The 16,128-nt window shown below is 48.3% G+C and overlaps 1 protein-coding gene across 1 annotated transcript in view; it reads left to right on the top strand.

Moving 5' to 3' along the window:
* The first annotated feature begins 352 nt into the window (after positions 1 to 352).
* ELP2 (elongator acetyltransferase complex subunit 2) overlaps positions 353 to 16,128 on the top strand; it is a 128,631-nt gene continuing 112,855 nt past the window's right edge. Inside the window, exons 1-3 of the mRNA XM_040432197.1 lie at positions 353 to 499; positions 8,534 to 8,612; positions 14,672 to 14,742. Of these exons, the coding sequence (XP_040288131.1) occupies positions 368 to 499; positions 8,534 to 8,612; positions 14,672 to 14,742 (282 nt within the window). The 5' untranslated portion in view covers positions 353 to 367. The remainder of the gene's footprint in view (positions 500 to 8,533; positions 8,613 to 14,671; positions 14,743 to 16,128) is intronic.

Here is a 16,128-nt window from a genome sequence, read left to right as displayed (position 1 = left end):
GCAGGCGCGTATATCGGGTGGATTTTCATGAGTTAACCGCGCTTGCGCACTGGGCCGTAATTTTTCCCTACCTCGGCTCCCCGACGCATGCGCAGTGTCCCAGTGTGCTGCTGAAATCGGCAATGAGATTTTCCCTAGACTGGCCTTTTGCGCATGCGCAGATAGTAAAAACAAAGACACGCCTCCATACGTCATCGCCGATGCGACAAGAAGTAAGAGGGTAGGGAAATCTCACGAGGTAGGGTAGTATAACGCTACACCCCCGCAGCACAGACGGAACACTTCCTGTACATGTGACTGATCACATGGTCATGACATCATCAAAGGGACTTTCCCTCACTAGTTACTGCAGCTTCCAGGATCCAACATGGCTGCTCCCACAGTTTATCTGTCACATGCAGCTTTTTCTGCTAACCGGTGTCCACACTGTGTGAGCTGGAGTCGGGGCGATGTGCTGGCCTGCGGCTCTTGTCACTCCATAGTACTGTACAGCCCGCAGGTAAGTGCTGCTAGGTGAACAGGGGGAGGGTACTGTAGTTCTGAGCTGTGTCCAGTATATGATGTCAGGTAAGTGCTGCTAGGTGGACAGGAGGGGGAGGGGTACTGTAGTTCTGAGCTGTGTCCAGTATATGATGTCAGGTAGGTGTTGCTAGGTGGACAGGAGGGGGAGGGGTACTGTAGTTCTGAGCTGTGTCCAGTATATGATGTCAGGTAAGTGCTGCTAGGTGGACAGGGGAGGGGGAGGGGTACTGTAGTTCTGAGCTGTGTCCAGTATATGATGTCAGGTAAGTGCTGCTAGGTGGACAGGAGGGGGAGGGGTACTGTAGTTCTGAGCTGTGTCCAGTATATGATGTCAGGTAGGTGCTGCTAGGTGGACAGGAGGGGGAGGGGTACTGTAGTTCTGAGCTGTGTCCAGTATATGATGTCAGGTAGGTGCTGCTAGGTGGACAGGAGGGGGAGGGGTACTGTAGTTCTGAGCTGTGGCCAGTATATGATGTCAGGTAAGTGCTGCTAGGTGGACAGGAGGGGGAGGGGTACTGTAGTTCTGAGCTGTGGCCAGTATATGATGTCAGGTAGGTGCTGCTAGGTGGACAGGAGGGGGAGGGGTACTGTAGTTCTGAGCTGTGGCCAGTATATGATGTCAGGTAGGTGCTGCTAGGTGGACAGGAGGGGGAGGGGTACTGTAGTTCTGAGCTGTGGCCAGTATATGATGTCAGGTAGGTGCTGCTAGGTGGACAGGAGGGGGAGGGGTACTGTAGTTCTGAGCTGTGGCCAGTATATGATGTCAGGTAGGTGCTGCTAGGTGGACAGGAGGGGGAGGGGTACTGTAGTTCTGAGCTGTGTCCAGTATATGATGTCAGGTAGGTGCTGCTAGGTGGACAGGAGGGGGAGGGGTACTGTAGTTCTGAGCTGTGTCCAGTATATGATGTCAGGTAGGTGCTGCTAGGTGGACAGGAGGGGGAGGGGTACTGTAGTTCTGAGCTGTGTCCAGTATATGATGTCAGGTAGGTGCTGCTAGGTGGACAGGAGGGGGAGGGGTACTGTAGTTCTGAGCTGTGTCCAGTATATGATGTCAGGTAGGTGCTGCTAGGTGGACAGGAGGGGGAGGGGTACTGTAGTTCTGAGCTGTGTCCAGTATATGATGTCAGGTAGGTGCTGCTAGGTGGACAGGAGGGGGAGGGGTACTGTAGTTCTGAGCTGTGTCCAGTATATGATGTCAGGTAGGTGCTGCTAGGTGGACAGGAGGGGGAGGGGTACTGTAGTTCTGAGCTGTGTCCAGTATATGATGTCAGGTAAGTGCTGCTAGGTGGACAGGAGGGGGAGGGGTACTGTAGTTCTGAGCTGTGTCCAGTATATGATGTCAGGTAGGTGCTGCTAGGTGGACAGGGGGAGGGGTACTGTAGTTCTGAGCTGTGTCCAGTATATGATGTCAGGTAGGTGCTGCTAGGTGGACAGGCGGAGGGGTACTGTAGTTCTGAGCTGTGGCCAGTATATGATGTCAGGTAGGTGCTGCTAGGTGGACAGGGGGAGGGGTACTGTAGTTCTGAGCTGTGTCCAGTATATGATGTCAGGTAAGTGCTGCTAGGTGGACAGGGGGAGGGGTACTGTAGTTCTGAGCTGTGTCCAGTATATGATGTCAGGTAGGTGCTGCTAGGTGGACAGGAGGGGGAGGGGTACTGTAGTTCTGAGCTGTGTCCGGTATATGATGTCAGGTAGGTGCTGCTAGGTGGACAGGGGGAGGGGTACTGTAGTTCTGAGCTGTGTCCAGTATATGATGTCACACGTCACCTCACATCTGAATAGTTGTGTTGCTCTCTAGTAAAACTAGGTGACGATTACACGCCGCCCTCTGTCTGTATGGTTACTACCTGTATATTAGTCCAGAACTCCATTGTTTTGTGCACTGGCGGGTCCGGCGCTCCACGCCAGCTCTGGATCCCTCATGGGTTCTGTAAAAACTTAAGGAGTCTAAGGGATATTTGAGTGAAACGTGTAACTGACAGAAGATGACAACTCAGGACGTATCTGTTGATGTTTATAACTAAGGCTACTTTCACACTAGCGGCAGACTGATCACCCTGTCGGATTTGTCCTGCCGCTATTTCGCCGAGGCCGCCGGACTAAAAAGTCGGACATGCAGTACTTTTAGTCCGGCGGCCTTTCGCCATGCACCGCCGTGCTGCGCTGGAGCTCCGCCACCGTCCCCATTATAGTCAATGTGGACGGGGCGGCGGCACGGCGATATAGCGGCAGGACGGATTCGACAGGGTGAACAGCCTGACGGATCCGTCCTGCCGCTAGTGTGATAATAGCCTTAGGTGACCATCCTCTTTCATACTTTTTTCCGATATTTTCCGCCTGTTCACCACCTACCTGTCAGAATGTTATGTCTCGTTGTCAGGGACGTGCACAGGCATTTGGAAGGGTAGGGGCTTAAAGGGAGTCTGTCACCAGATTGTGACCCTATAGACCGCTTACATAGCGCTCCTGCATAGCGGTCTATGATTCTAATGGTACCTTTGATGTTTTCTTGTGAAGTTCCCCCAAGGCAAAAACGGATTTTTATTCATATGTAAATGAGGGCTCGCAAGTGCCCAGGGGCGGCGTTCAACTCGTTGGTGCCCAGGCTGTTCTGCCTCTTTTCGTCATATCCCCGCCCCAGCCTCTTCCCCTGCCCGCCCCGCTCTTCCTTTGCGTCCTCCTTCTCTGCAGCGAGATCCCGCGCCTGTGCTCTCCATTGCTTAGCCAGGGCATGCGCAGTAGCTACTGCGATGCCGTGTCCACAATGGGCATCACAGTGCACATGCCCCGGCAAAGCTATGAATAGCGCAGGATCTCGCTGCAGAGAAGGAGGACGCAAAGGAAGAGGCTGGGGCGGGGATATGACGAAAAGAGGCAGAACAGCCTGGGCACCAACGAGGTGAACGCCGCCCCTGGGCACTTGCGAGCCCTCATTTACATATGAATAAAAGTCAGTTTTTGCCTTGGGGGAACTTCACAAGAAAACATCAAAGGTACCATTAGAATCATAGACTGCTATGCAGGAGCGCTATGTAAGCGGTCTAGAAGGTCAAAATCTGGTGACTGACTCCCTTTCAAGTAAAAAAAAAAAAGGCACTTGTCGTAATTTCAAAAAATGTTTGTACCACGAAGCCTACTTTTCCAGAAGTCCTACCTTTTTTTTTTATAATGTAATTGTAAACACGACAGAATCCACAAATATTACTTTTTTTGTTTCACTGTACATATTATAGTAAAATTATGTCATTACAAGACTCTAATATGCAAAGAGACAAAGCACTACAACCCCCAGTATGCAAAGGGACAACGCACTACAACCACAAGTAGCACACCCTAGCAGGCAATCGCACCCTCCACCACTATATATAATATAGCTTACAGTGACTGACTGTAAATACTTACAGTTCTGAAGACTCCAGCAGGCTCAGGATCAGTGCTCTGGGCAGGGGGCAGCTGGGCTCAGGGCTGGAAGTGGGCACCGCTCTGCAGTTCAGGAAGAAGACCGGGGCTCGGCTCACCCTAGCGTTACAGTGCACCCCAGCACCCCACAGTATGCAGTATAGCACCCTATGGTATATAACACCTCACAGTATGCAGTATAGCACCATATAGTATACAGAACCCCACAGTATGCAATACATAGTATAACACCCCAAAGTATACAGTAGAGCAGTATAGCACCCAATATACAGCACTCCACAGTATACAGTAGAGCAGTATAGCACCCAGTATACAGCACTCCACAGTATACAATAGAGCAGTATAGCACCCAGTATACAGCACCCCGCAATATGCAGCACCCCACAGTATACAATAAAGCAGTATATGGCACCCCACAGTATACAGCACCCTCAGTATACAATAGAGCAGTATAGCACCCTACAGTATACAGCCCCCCCAGTATATAATCTCATACAGCAGCCCCCCCAGTATAAATTCTCATACAGCAGCCCCCCAGTATATAATCCCACACAGCAGCCCCCCAAGTATATAATCCCACACAGCAGCCCCCCCAAGTATATAATCCCACACAGCAGCCCCCCCCCCAAGTATATAATCCCACACAGCAGCCCCCCAAGTATATAATCCCACACAGCAGCCCCCCCCAAGTATATAATCCCACACAGCAGCCCCCCCAAGTATATAATCCCACACAGCAGCCCCCCAAGTATATAATCCCACACAGCAGCCCCCCCAAGTATATAATCCCACACAGCAGCCCCCCCAAGTATATAATCCCACACAGCAGCCCCCCCAAGTATATAATCCCACACAGCAGCCCCCCCAAGTATATAATCCCACACAGCAGCCCCCCCAAGTATATAATCCCACACAGCAGCCCCCCCAAGTATATAATCCCACACAGCAGCCCCCCAAGTATATAATCCCACACAGCAGCCCCCCCAAGTATATAATCCCACACAGCAGCCCCCCCAAGTATATAATCCCACACAGCAGCCCCCCCAAGTATATAATCCCACACAGCAGCCCCCCCAAGTATATAATCCCACACAGCAGCCCCCCCAAGTATATAATCCCACACAGCAGCCCCCCCAAGTATATAATCTCACACAGCAGCCCCCCCAAGTATATAATCCCACACAGCAGCCCCCCCAAGTATATAATCCCACACAGCAGCCCCCCCAAGTATATAATCCCACACAGCAGCCCCCCCAAGTATATAATCCCACACAGCAGCCCCCCCAAGTATATAATCCCACACAGCAGCCCCCCCAAGTATATAATCCCACACAGCAGCCCCCCCAAGTATATAATCCCACACAGCAGCCCCCCCAAGTATATAATCCCACACAGCAGCCCCCCCAAGTATATAATCCCACACAGCAGCCCCCCCAAGTATATAATCCCACACAGCAGCCCCCCCAAGTATATAATCCCACACAGCAGCCCCCCCAAGTATATAATCCCACACAGCAGCCCCCCCAAGTATATAATCCCACACAGCAGCCCCCCCAAGTATATAATCCCACACAGCAGCCCCCCCAAGTATATAATCCCACACAGCAGCCCCCCCAAGTATATAATCCCACACAGCAGCCCCCCCAAGTATATAATCCCACACAGCAGCCCCCCCAAGTATATAATCCCACACAGCAGCCCCCCCAAGTATATAATCCCACACAGCAGCCCCCCCAAGTATATAATCCCACACAGCAGCCCCCCCAAGTATATAATCCCACACAGCAGCCCCCCCAAGTATATAATCCCACACAGCAGCCCCCCCAAGTATATAATCCCACACAGCAGCCCCCCCAAGTATATAATCCCACACAGCAGCCCCCCCAAGTATATAATCCCACACAGCAGCCCCCCCCAAGTATATAATTTCACACAGCAGCCCCCCCAAGTATATAATTTCATACAGCAGCCCCCCCAGTATATAATTTCATACAGCAGCCCCCCCAGTATATAATCTCATACAGCAGCCCCCCCAGTATATAATCTCATACAGCAGCCCCCCCAGTATATAATCCCACACAGCAGCCCCCCCCAGTATATAATTTCATACAGCAGCCCCCCCCAGTATATAATTTCATACAGCAGCCCCCCCCAGTATATAATCTCATACAGCAGCACGCCCAGTATATAATCTCATACAGCAGCCCCCCCAGTATAAATTCTCATACAGCAGCACGCCCAGTATATAATCCCACACAGCAGCCCCCCAAGTATATAATCCCACACAGCCTCCCCAGCAGTCACATCCACCTCTCCAATGCTGACAGACTCTCCCCCCCCCCCCCACAGACGCTGCTGAGCAGCCATCCCTGATCTTCCTACTCTGCAGACAGTCGGCCAGTGCCTGTGATAGCAGAGCGCTGCCGACCCACGTGACCTACCCTTCTCCTGTAGGCTGCAGCAACACTGAGTCCTGGAAGAAAGAAAGGACCTTTGATTACCTCATAGCCATGTGACCAGTAATATCGCTATGTTACTGGTCACATGGTGATGATGTCATGTAAGGTCCTTTCTCTCACAGTTCGCTCTGGAGTGTCAGTGTTCTGTCAGAATACTATACCTTTACCGGCAGGCATGGCAGCACCCCCCTGTAGCTGACAGCCTGACACCTGGGGCAGACGGCCCCCTCTACGCCACTTGATGTAATTGAAATTGTGGGCAGTGGCCAGCAGGGCTCAAGAGGCAGCTGCCTTTGGGCCCCCCAGGAAAAACTGGGCTCGGGGCAGCTGCCCCTTTTGCCCCGCGTTAAAGACGGCCCTGGGCTTGGGACAACATAAAAAAAAAAGTAATGGGGCAGGGGCTCAAGCCCCCTTTGAGCCCTATGTGTGCTCATCCCTGCTCATTGTTATACTTAGGATGACTTCTCGTTTGTGTTCGAGGCTATGTTTGTACCCTCTGTCACAAATCTTGTCATATTTGATTATCTGCATTACTAGTGACTTGTCAGCCTGAGAGACTTTGACAAGGATCACTTTATGGTAGCTAGACAGCTGGGTCAGGGCATCTCCAAAATTGTCATCCCGGTAGGCAGGGCTTAGTGCATACCAAAACTGGTACAAGGATGGACAACTGGTGAAATGTTGCCCTCAGTGGCAGGCCATCGACAGTGCCTTGCAGTTTACTCAGTACAGGGATGTGTAGCTGCATGCCGGTCAGAGTGCCCAGACTGAGCCTTATCTGCCATTAAAAGCTTCTATAATATTCACATGAGCCTCAGAAGTGGACCATGGAGCAATGGAGGATAGGACCCGATCTGGTGAATCGCGTATCTTTTTACATCCCTGGTGCATGCACATCGCTTACCTGGGGAAAAATGGCACCAGGATACACTATGCAAGAAGAAAAGCTGGTTGAGGCATGAGATGCTCTGGCCAGTGTTCTCCTGGGAAACCTTGGGTCCTGGCATTCATGTGGATATGTTACCATGACATGTACCACCTACTTAAACATTTTGCAGACTAAGTACACCCCTTCATGGCAACACTATTCAGACTCAGGCTGGCCCACAAGGAAATGGGTCAATCCTCCTGGTGGGCCCCTAAGCAAGGTGGGTCCCTAATCTCTCACCCCCTTTACAAGTGCCACAGTAGATTAGATAGGCATCATACAGCATCTCAACCAGCCTAACGGGTCCATATGAAAAAATCTGAGTAGATTATGATTATTATTATTATTATATTATTATAATAGAGATATTGACTGGCAGAGAAGACTTCTAAGCACAGAGGCTGGCCAGCCACTATCCTATTCCCCCCTGGGACATACCTTCTTGAAGTCACTGCAGGGAGCCCTATAATCAATCATCTTGTAGCGTTTTGCTGCAGTTATTGTCTGAGCAGGTAATATTTGCAGATGGCTTTACAGTGGTCCCCAGAATGAATTTTTACAGGTGGGCCCTAGGCACCCTAGTCCGACACTGACTTGTATTCCATAGTGGTAGTGGTATAATGTTCTCTACCATGCAGAAAAATATTGTTCAGGAATGGACTGAAGAACATGACAGTTCAGTGTGTTGACTAGGCCTCCAATCTCTATCTTTTTGATCATCTGTGGGATAAGCTGAAAAAAAAATAAGTCCGATTCATGGAGACCCCACATCTTACAGGATTTTAATGGATCTGCTGGAAATGTCTTGGTGCCAGACACTGCAAGACACCATCAAAGGACTTCTAGAGTCCATACCTCAACGGGTCAGAGCTATGTTGGTGGCACAAGGAGAACCTAAACAATTTGCGTTTACACAGTGACCATCAATCCTTAACATGTGGAGCGATATGATCATTAATACAGCAGTCTCGTAAAGATGAGTCCACGGTATATGTTCTCCTTTGCTATTATACAAACATTATAACATTTGGTTTAGTTGGTCATCAGACCTATCGTGGTAATATTCTGTACTTGTATAGGACAGTCTTTTTTTTTATTTATTTATTTTAAATATATATTTTTTTTTATTACAGATCTCCTCTAAAGAAAGTCAGATGCCTGTCAGGATGCCTCTTGAATAAATACTTATGTTTTATCATTTCAGAAAAAGACAGTGGTATCTACACTAAATGGACACACTGGCCGAGTCAACTGCGTGCACTGGATTCACAGACCTGATTGCAGTGAGTACTGGTAGTCATGTTACCAGAGACGCTGAGTGGCAAATGATACTCAACCTTTGAATAACATTGAAAATTCTTTCTGAGCATTCCCATCTAATCTTTTAGTTGTACTGTTAGGGCTGTTTCACACGAGCGGATGCCATGCGTGAAATCCGCAGCGTGAATGACAGCCAAGCTGCGCTCTGGACAGCAGAGACCCGGAGCAGTAACATGACTGATAATGCTCTTTGCCTCTCTGTGATCTTTTTACTACAGAATCACGGTGACAACTTTATTTCACTGTGATTTTGTATTAAAAAGATCACAGAGAGGCACGGAGCATTATCAATCATGTTACTGCTCCGGGTCTCTGCTGTCCAGAGCGGGGCTTGGCTGTCATTCACGCTGCGGATGACACACATGGCATCCGCTCGTGTGAAAGAGCCCTTAAAGTAGAGCTTAAAGGGGTTTTCCAGGACGTCCTCCATGACAGCACTACATGGAGGTTGTCTCCCCCGCCCACTATTGGGACAGGAAACAGAGAGGTTAAAAGCTCCCCCCCCACCCACCATCACCAGTGTTTTTTCCTGTCCCAATAATGGACAGGGCAGAGAGTGGTCTCTTGTAGACCTGTATAATCCTTTTTTCTTTTTCTATTTCGCCGGGCTAAAACCCCTATGCTGGGGTCCCTTAGCCTCCCAGCCCTCTCCAGTACCTGTGGGTCACGCGACTCGCGGCTGGAGGCGGGTATACCAGGGGCTGGGATACGGTAGCCGCAACCCCGCTGGGGCTCTGGGCTGCAGGACGCTCCTCCAGGAGGGATCGCGCGGGAACCGGAGCGCTTCTCTTCTCACTTCCGGGTTCGGCGCTGAACCGGAAGTGACGACTAAGCGCCGGCAGAGGAGTGCGCATGCGCGTGACCTCCGACGCCGGAACCAGCATGGCGGCGCCCTGCGGACGATCCCCAAGCGGCGAGGGACGCTGGAGGCCTAGCGAACGGCCTCGCGTCCATCCAGAATTTGTGGGAGGAGCATCCACGTCAGGAGGGGTAAGTGCCAGTGGCATTTAAAAGTCTGGTGGGCTAGGTGTCAGTCCCTCAGTCATGGACTCGTCTGGTGTGAGAGAGCAGTCCCCAGACCCTCCTGCCCAGGGACATGTGAGTAACCCAGCACTACATGTGGTGAAGCTGGCATATGGGATAGTGATAGGCTCAGGGATTTATGGCCTGTTTTTTCTATCACCATGTCTCCTAGGGAGAGAAAGATCCTACCCTAAAGGTGGACATCAAAAAGAAGCCCAGGAGATGTGCTATTTGCAATAAAAGGCTTCAGGAGTCATATACAAAGAAGCTTTGTACCGATTGTATTAACAAAATGATGAAAGAGGAACAGTCGTCCCTTTTAACGGACATTAGAGCCATCATTAAGGAAGAGGTCAAAGCGTCAGTTTCCTCCTTAATAACGCCTAAGGTGGCTGAACAGACCACCGGGATTAAAAGACCTAGGGAAATCTTGGAGTCAGACACAGAGGTCATAGAGGTGGAATATTCAGGGGAGGAGGAAGAAGAGGAGTCCTTACCTTCCTCATCCCATGAGGAGAGACGCAAGTACTGCTTCTCAACTGAGGATATGGATTCCCTCCTAACTGCAGTTAGACAGACTATGGATATCTCAGACGAACCAGCTAAGAGATCCATTCAGGAGGAGATGTTTGCTGGCCTGATTACAAAACAGAGGAAGGTGTTCCCCTTAAATTCTAGCCTAAAACAAATGATCCTGGATGAATGGGAGGATGTAGAAAAAAGGCTGTTTATTCCTAGAGAATTTAAAAGCCGTTTATCCTTCGACAAAGAGGACACTAAAATTTGGGAAGAAATCCCCAAAATCGACGCCCCGGTCGCAAGGGTAGCTAAAAAAACAGCGATCCCATTCGAAGACTCCTCCCAGCTGAAAGACCCCATGGACCGCAAAGCCGATGGTCTCCTGAGGAAATCTTGGGAAGCTTCTGCGGCCTTGATGTCTACTAACGTGGCAGCTACTTCAGTGGCTAGGTCCCTTTTTATTGTGGTTATCTCAGCTGGAGAATCATTTGTCAATGGGAACTCCCAGGGAAGACATTTTGGAGACTATCCCGCTCCTAAAGATGGCGACAGCCTTTACAGCAGACGCCTCAGCAGAGTCAGTCAGGTTCGCAGCTAAAGGCGGGGCCCTTCTGAACACCGCAAGAAGGGCTTTGTGGCTGAAGAACTGGTCTGGTGATCTCACCTCAAAGAATAAGCTATGTGCAATCCCCTTCTCAGGATCATACGTGTTCGGCCCTAGTCTGGACAAAATTCTGGAGAAGGCCTCAGATAAAAAGATAGGGTTTCCTGAGACTAAAACTAAGAAGACGCAGTTTTTTCGTAAAAAATTCCAGCCAAAAAACCAAGCGTATAAGGATAAGGGGAAATCAGGGAGATGGTCCTATCCTAAAGGGGGTAGGGGCAGAGGATTTCTGCTTAACCCCAACACTTCCCAGGACAAACAATGACGCCAGACCAGTCGGGGGGAGATTAAGATCCTTTCTCCCAGCATGGAGCCAGGTAACTCAGAATCCTTGGGTGCTCCAAATTATTCAAGAAGGGTACAAGATAGAATTCATATCTATTCCGCAACACAAATTTGTGCTAACAGGGTACGGAGGAGGTACACAACAGGAAAATCTTTTAAAAGACGTCGCAAAACTAAAAAATCTAGGTGCAGTGACTCGCGTGCCTGCGGGTCAGGAAGGCAGGGGCTTCTATTCAAGGTTATTCCTGGTCAAGAAGCCGGATGGTTCTTTCAGAACTATAATCAACCTAAAACCTCTAAACGTCTTCATAAAGTACCGTCGTTTCAAGATGGAATCAATAAGATCAACAACACCCCTCATTTCTCAGGGAGCGGTAATGTGCACCTTAGACTTAAAAGATGCATATTACCATGTACCAATACATCCGGACCACCAAAAATTCCTAAGATTTGCAGTAAGGGAAGCAGGCAGAGTAAACCACTATCAGTTTCAGTGCCTGCCCTTTGGGATATCAACAGCCCCCCGGGTGTTCACAAAATTGATAATAGAGATAGTGGCCTTCCTCAGGCTGAAGGGAATAAAGATTGTACCTTATCTGGACGATCTCCTCCTGACCGCAGACTCTGCACCGGTTCTAGCGTCACAAACCCAGACAACAATATCCCTCTTACAGGATCTCGGCTGGATCATAAATTGGGAAAAATCGGACCTATTACCAGAGACCAAGAAGATCTTCCTGGGAACACTACTAGATTCAAACCTACAGAGGTCTTTTCTTCCACCTCAAAAACAACAAAACCTGGTCAAGAAATTGAGAGCATTTCAGGGGAAATCAGTGTGCACCATCAGAAATGCCATGAGCATCCTGGGCCTGATGACATCTTGCATATTTACAGTACCGTGGAGTCAACATCACACGAGAGTCCTGCAGAAGATGATTCTATCGGTCTGGGACGGAGACCACCGTTCCATAGACCGGAGGATCCTTATAAAGGAGAATGCTCGAAGATCCCTGGACTGGTGGCAGACATCAAGCAACCTATCAAAAGGCGTTTCCTGGAATCTAAATCCGTATGTCATAGTAACTACAGATGCCAGCCAACAGGGTTGGGGGGCAAAGGTTGGAATCTACTATTTCCAAGGAACCTGGAGCCAGACCATAAAAAACAGGTCTTCAAACTTCAGAGAACTTCAGGCCGTTTGGGAAGCTCTCAGACAGAGTCAGGATCTTCTGAGTGGACAGAACATACGAATCCTGTCAGACAACATGACAGCAGTCTCTTTCCTCAGACATCAGGGAGGAACAAGATACCCTCTCCTCCAGAATCTAACAAACAAGATTTTTTCCTGGGCAGAGGAGAATGTGCTGTCAATCTCAGCCGTACACCTACAAGGTTCAAAAAACCAGTCGGCAGATTTCCTCAGCAGACACTTTATAGATCCAAACGAGTGGACTTTGAACAGACAGGTGTTTCTAGAGTTGACAGCCTCATGGGGATATCCGGACATCGACCTCTTTGCTTCAAGGGAGAATACTCAAACAACCTCCTTCTTCTCCCGGAATCCTGCCGATCACCCCACGGCCGTAGACGCTCTATCTCAGTCCTGGAACATGAAGCTGGCGTATGCGTTTCCTCCTTTCCCTCTGATTTCAGTAGCCCTAAAGAAGATCAGCAGAGAATCGGCCAAAGTGATCTTCATAGCTCCCTTTTGGCCAAAACAAGCCTGGTTCCCGGTCCTGTCCTCCCTGAGTCAAGAGGAACCGGTTCCCCTCCCTCTCAGGCCAGACCTGTTGCATCAGGGTCCAATATGGAATCCGGAAATAAACAGGCTGAAATTAACAGCGTGGCTTCTGAAAGGGACTTGTTAAGATTACAGGGGTTCTCAGAAGAAGTAATAGCCACTATTCAGAGAGGCCATAAACAGGTGACCTCGGCGATTTATAATAAAATCTGGAAAAAATTCTGCTCCTGGATGGCGCTGAGAGAGAAGAATCCTCTACTCCCGAGTGTGGGAGATATTCTTGATTTCCTCCAGGAAGGGTTTAACATGGGTCTCAGGCCCAGTACCCTTAAGGTCCAAACTGCAGCCTTAAGTTGGTTTCTAAACTATTCCCTGTCAGAAAATCGATGGGTAAGCAGGTTCTTAAAGGCAACCACACGGATTAGGCCAACACTAAGGTCCCAGGTCCCTCCCTGGGATCTGTCGCTAGTTCTTAATGCCTTAACAAAATCACCTTTTGAACCCCTACACGACAGTAGCCTAAGAAACCTGACCTTAAAGATGATGTTCTTAGTGGCTATCACATCAGCCCGTAGGCTAGGGGAGATCCAGGCCCTCACCATCCGTGAACCGTACCTTACAATCTGTGAAGATAGAGTCATATTAAGACTAGACCCGTCCTTTATACCGAAGGTAGCTTCTTCCTTTCATCGTAACCAGGAGATAGTACTACCAACTTTCTTCACAGACCCAAAGACCGAAAGGGAGAAGGAGTTCCATCTTCTAGACGTCAGACGTTCTCTCCTTTTCTACCTAGACGTTACCAGTTCCTTTAGAGTGGACTCAAATCTGTTTGTTCAATTTTCAGGCCGCAATAAAGGCAAGAAAGCTTCTAAAGCAACCTTAGCTAGATGGATTAAGATAGTCATTAAAGAGGCCTATCAGAGCCAGGAGCTTCCCTGTCCCCAGGAGATTAGGGCTCATTCAACGAGAGCAGTCTCGGCTTCATGGGCCGAACATGCGAATGCTTCTATCGACCAGATATGTAGAGCAGCCACCTGGGCAAGCTCCCAAACCTTTTGTAAGCATTACAGACTAAATGTGTCAGGGAATATTGACCAGTCTTTTGGACGTAAAGTTCTTCAGGCTGCGGTCCCTCCCTAGTTTTTGGATTAATTTGGTATTCCTACTCCATGTAGTGCTGTCATGGAGGACGTCCTGGAAAGTAAGAATTAGTCTTACCGGTAATGATGTTTCCAGGAGTCCGACATGACAGCACTGGTAGTTCCCTCCCTAATGATTAGAGTAATCTTCCTTTACTTTTTTTCACTATGTTACCCATTATTGTGTGATAATCTATAAAACACTGGTGATGGTGGGTGGGGGGGGAGCTTTTAACCTCTCTGTTTCCTGTCCCAATAGTGGGCGGGGGAGACAACCTCCATGTAGTGCTGTCATGTCGGACTCCTGGAAACATCATTACCGGTAAGACTAATTCTTACTTTCCAGGATTTTGATACTGATGACCTATCCTCATAATAGGTCATCAGTATCTGATCGATGGGGGTCCAACACCCGGGACCCCCACCCATCAGCTGTTTGAGAAGGCAGCGCTGCTCCTGTGAGTGCCCTGGCCTTCTCTGTCCTCGCCAAGCACAGCGCCGTACACTGTATATCGCACCATAGAAGTGAATGGGACTGAGCACGAAAAACCCCTTTAACATCCAGAATTTAGCTGCGCTGGTTGAATAGAGGAATTTATGTAATTCATGTTAAGTAAATGGCAAATGTTTGTCTTGTCTTTTTAGGTGCTGAAACAGAGCTTGTTTCTGGTGGGTCTGATAAGAAGGTGATTATTTGGAAGACAAATGACTATCGGGTATGTAGGTCCTTGAATTATATTGTAATGATGTGTGGGGGTAATATGACCTTAATAGCTGTCACAATTTGGGCAGGACTGGTTGAATATCTTAATATGTGTATGAAGGATATCCAACTCTCCCACTGATGGACTGGACATGTTGAATTTTATCTTGCCTGGTTATTGATGGCGAATGGCCACTTTATGGAGTAATGTGACAAAATATAAGCACAAGGCCACAGGCCAGGGTGGATAAAAATCAAAGATTTTTTTATTTTTTATTTTTAATCAAAAAAATCAGATTTTTTTTAAATTTAAATCGGATTTTTTTTTTTTTTATATAAAATGCTTTTTGAGGAAAATATATTACCATCCAAAAGTTATTCCATCATGAAATAAAGATTTAGTTTTTTTTAAATCATGTAGAATAAGGCTGTATATGTTTCATTTTTTGGGTAAATAAATTCCATTAATCCATTCACAATGCTCTTCCAGAGGTTTTTGTAAGATTATTGGGCAGTTTCTCTGCCTACAAGATATTATCACAGATGCTTGGTTTACTTTTGCAGTTCTCAAAACTGAATTTGACTCCGCAGAGATCACATGCCTCTTCTTCACAGCAAAAATGTTATAACATGAACAGAGTTGAGAAAAAGACTTTAATCCTAACTTCTACAAACCTATGAATGCAGAATCAACCTAATCAAACTAATATTAAAAGTTGTTTAAATCTTCATCTACTTGCATATTATAAGTTATACCAGCAAGTAGGGGTGCACCGAAATGAAAATTCTGGTCCGAAACCAAAAATTCAGGATGCCCTTGACCGAAAACCGAAACCGAAACTGCCTTTTTGCCCAAATACTTTTAAAATACTTTTTTTTTTTTAAATGATTTTATTAATAATTCTTTTTCATGAATGAAATTCATCTGTGGGTGGCGCTGTTATGGAGGGGGGGATATGTGCACTGTTATGGGCATAACAGTGCACAGATCCCTTTCCCCATAACAGTGCACAGATCCCCCCCTCCCCATAGCAGTGCCATAGACTGATCCCCCTACCCATAACAGCCCCGGCCCTGCTGCTCACAGCAGACTAATCACTCACTGCATCTTTATTTTACCTTACAATCGTGACGCTCCAGTAACAACTCTGCAGGCAGAGCGGAGGGCGGCGTAACGTCACTTACTCACGTGACACACCTGCTCCGCCCACTTTATGAATGAAGGAGGCGGAGCAGGCGCGTCACGTGAGTAAGTGACGTTACGCCGCCCTCCGCTCTGCCTGCAGAGTTGTTACTGGAGCGTCACGATTGTAAGGTAAAATAAAGATGCAGTGACTTAAAGTAAACCGCCCGCCCGGCGCGGGTGACAAATCCCACAAATCCCAAACCCCATATTTTC

Source organism: Bufo bufo, chromosome 5 (genome assembly GCF_905171765.1).
Source record: "Bufo bufo chromosome 5, aBufBuf1.1, whole genome shotgun sequence".
Lineage (NCBI taxonomy): Eukaryota > Metazoa > Chordata > Amphibia > Anura > Bufonidae > Bufo > Bufo bufo.
The sequence above is the reverse complement of the archived record's forward strand: the minus strand, read 5'-3'. Positions and strand labels throughout refer to the sequence as shown.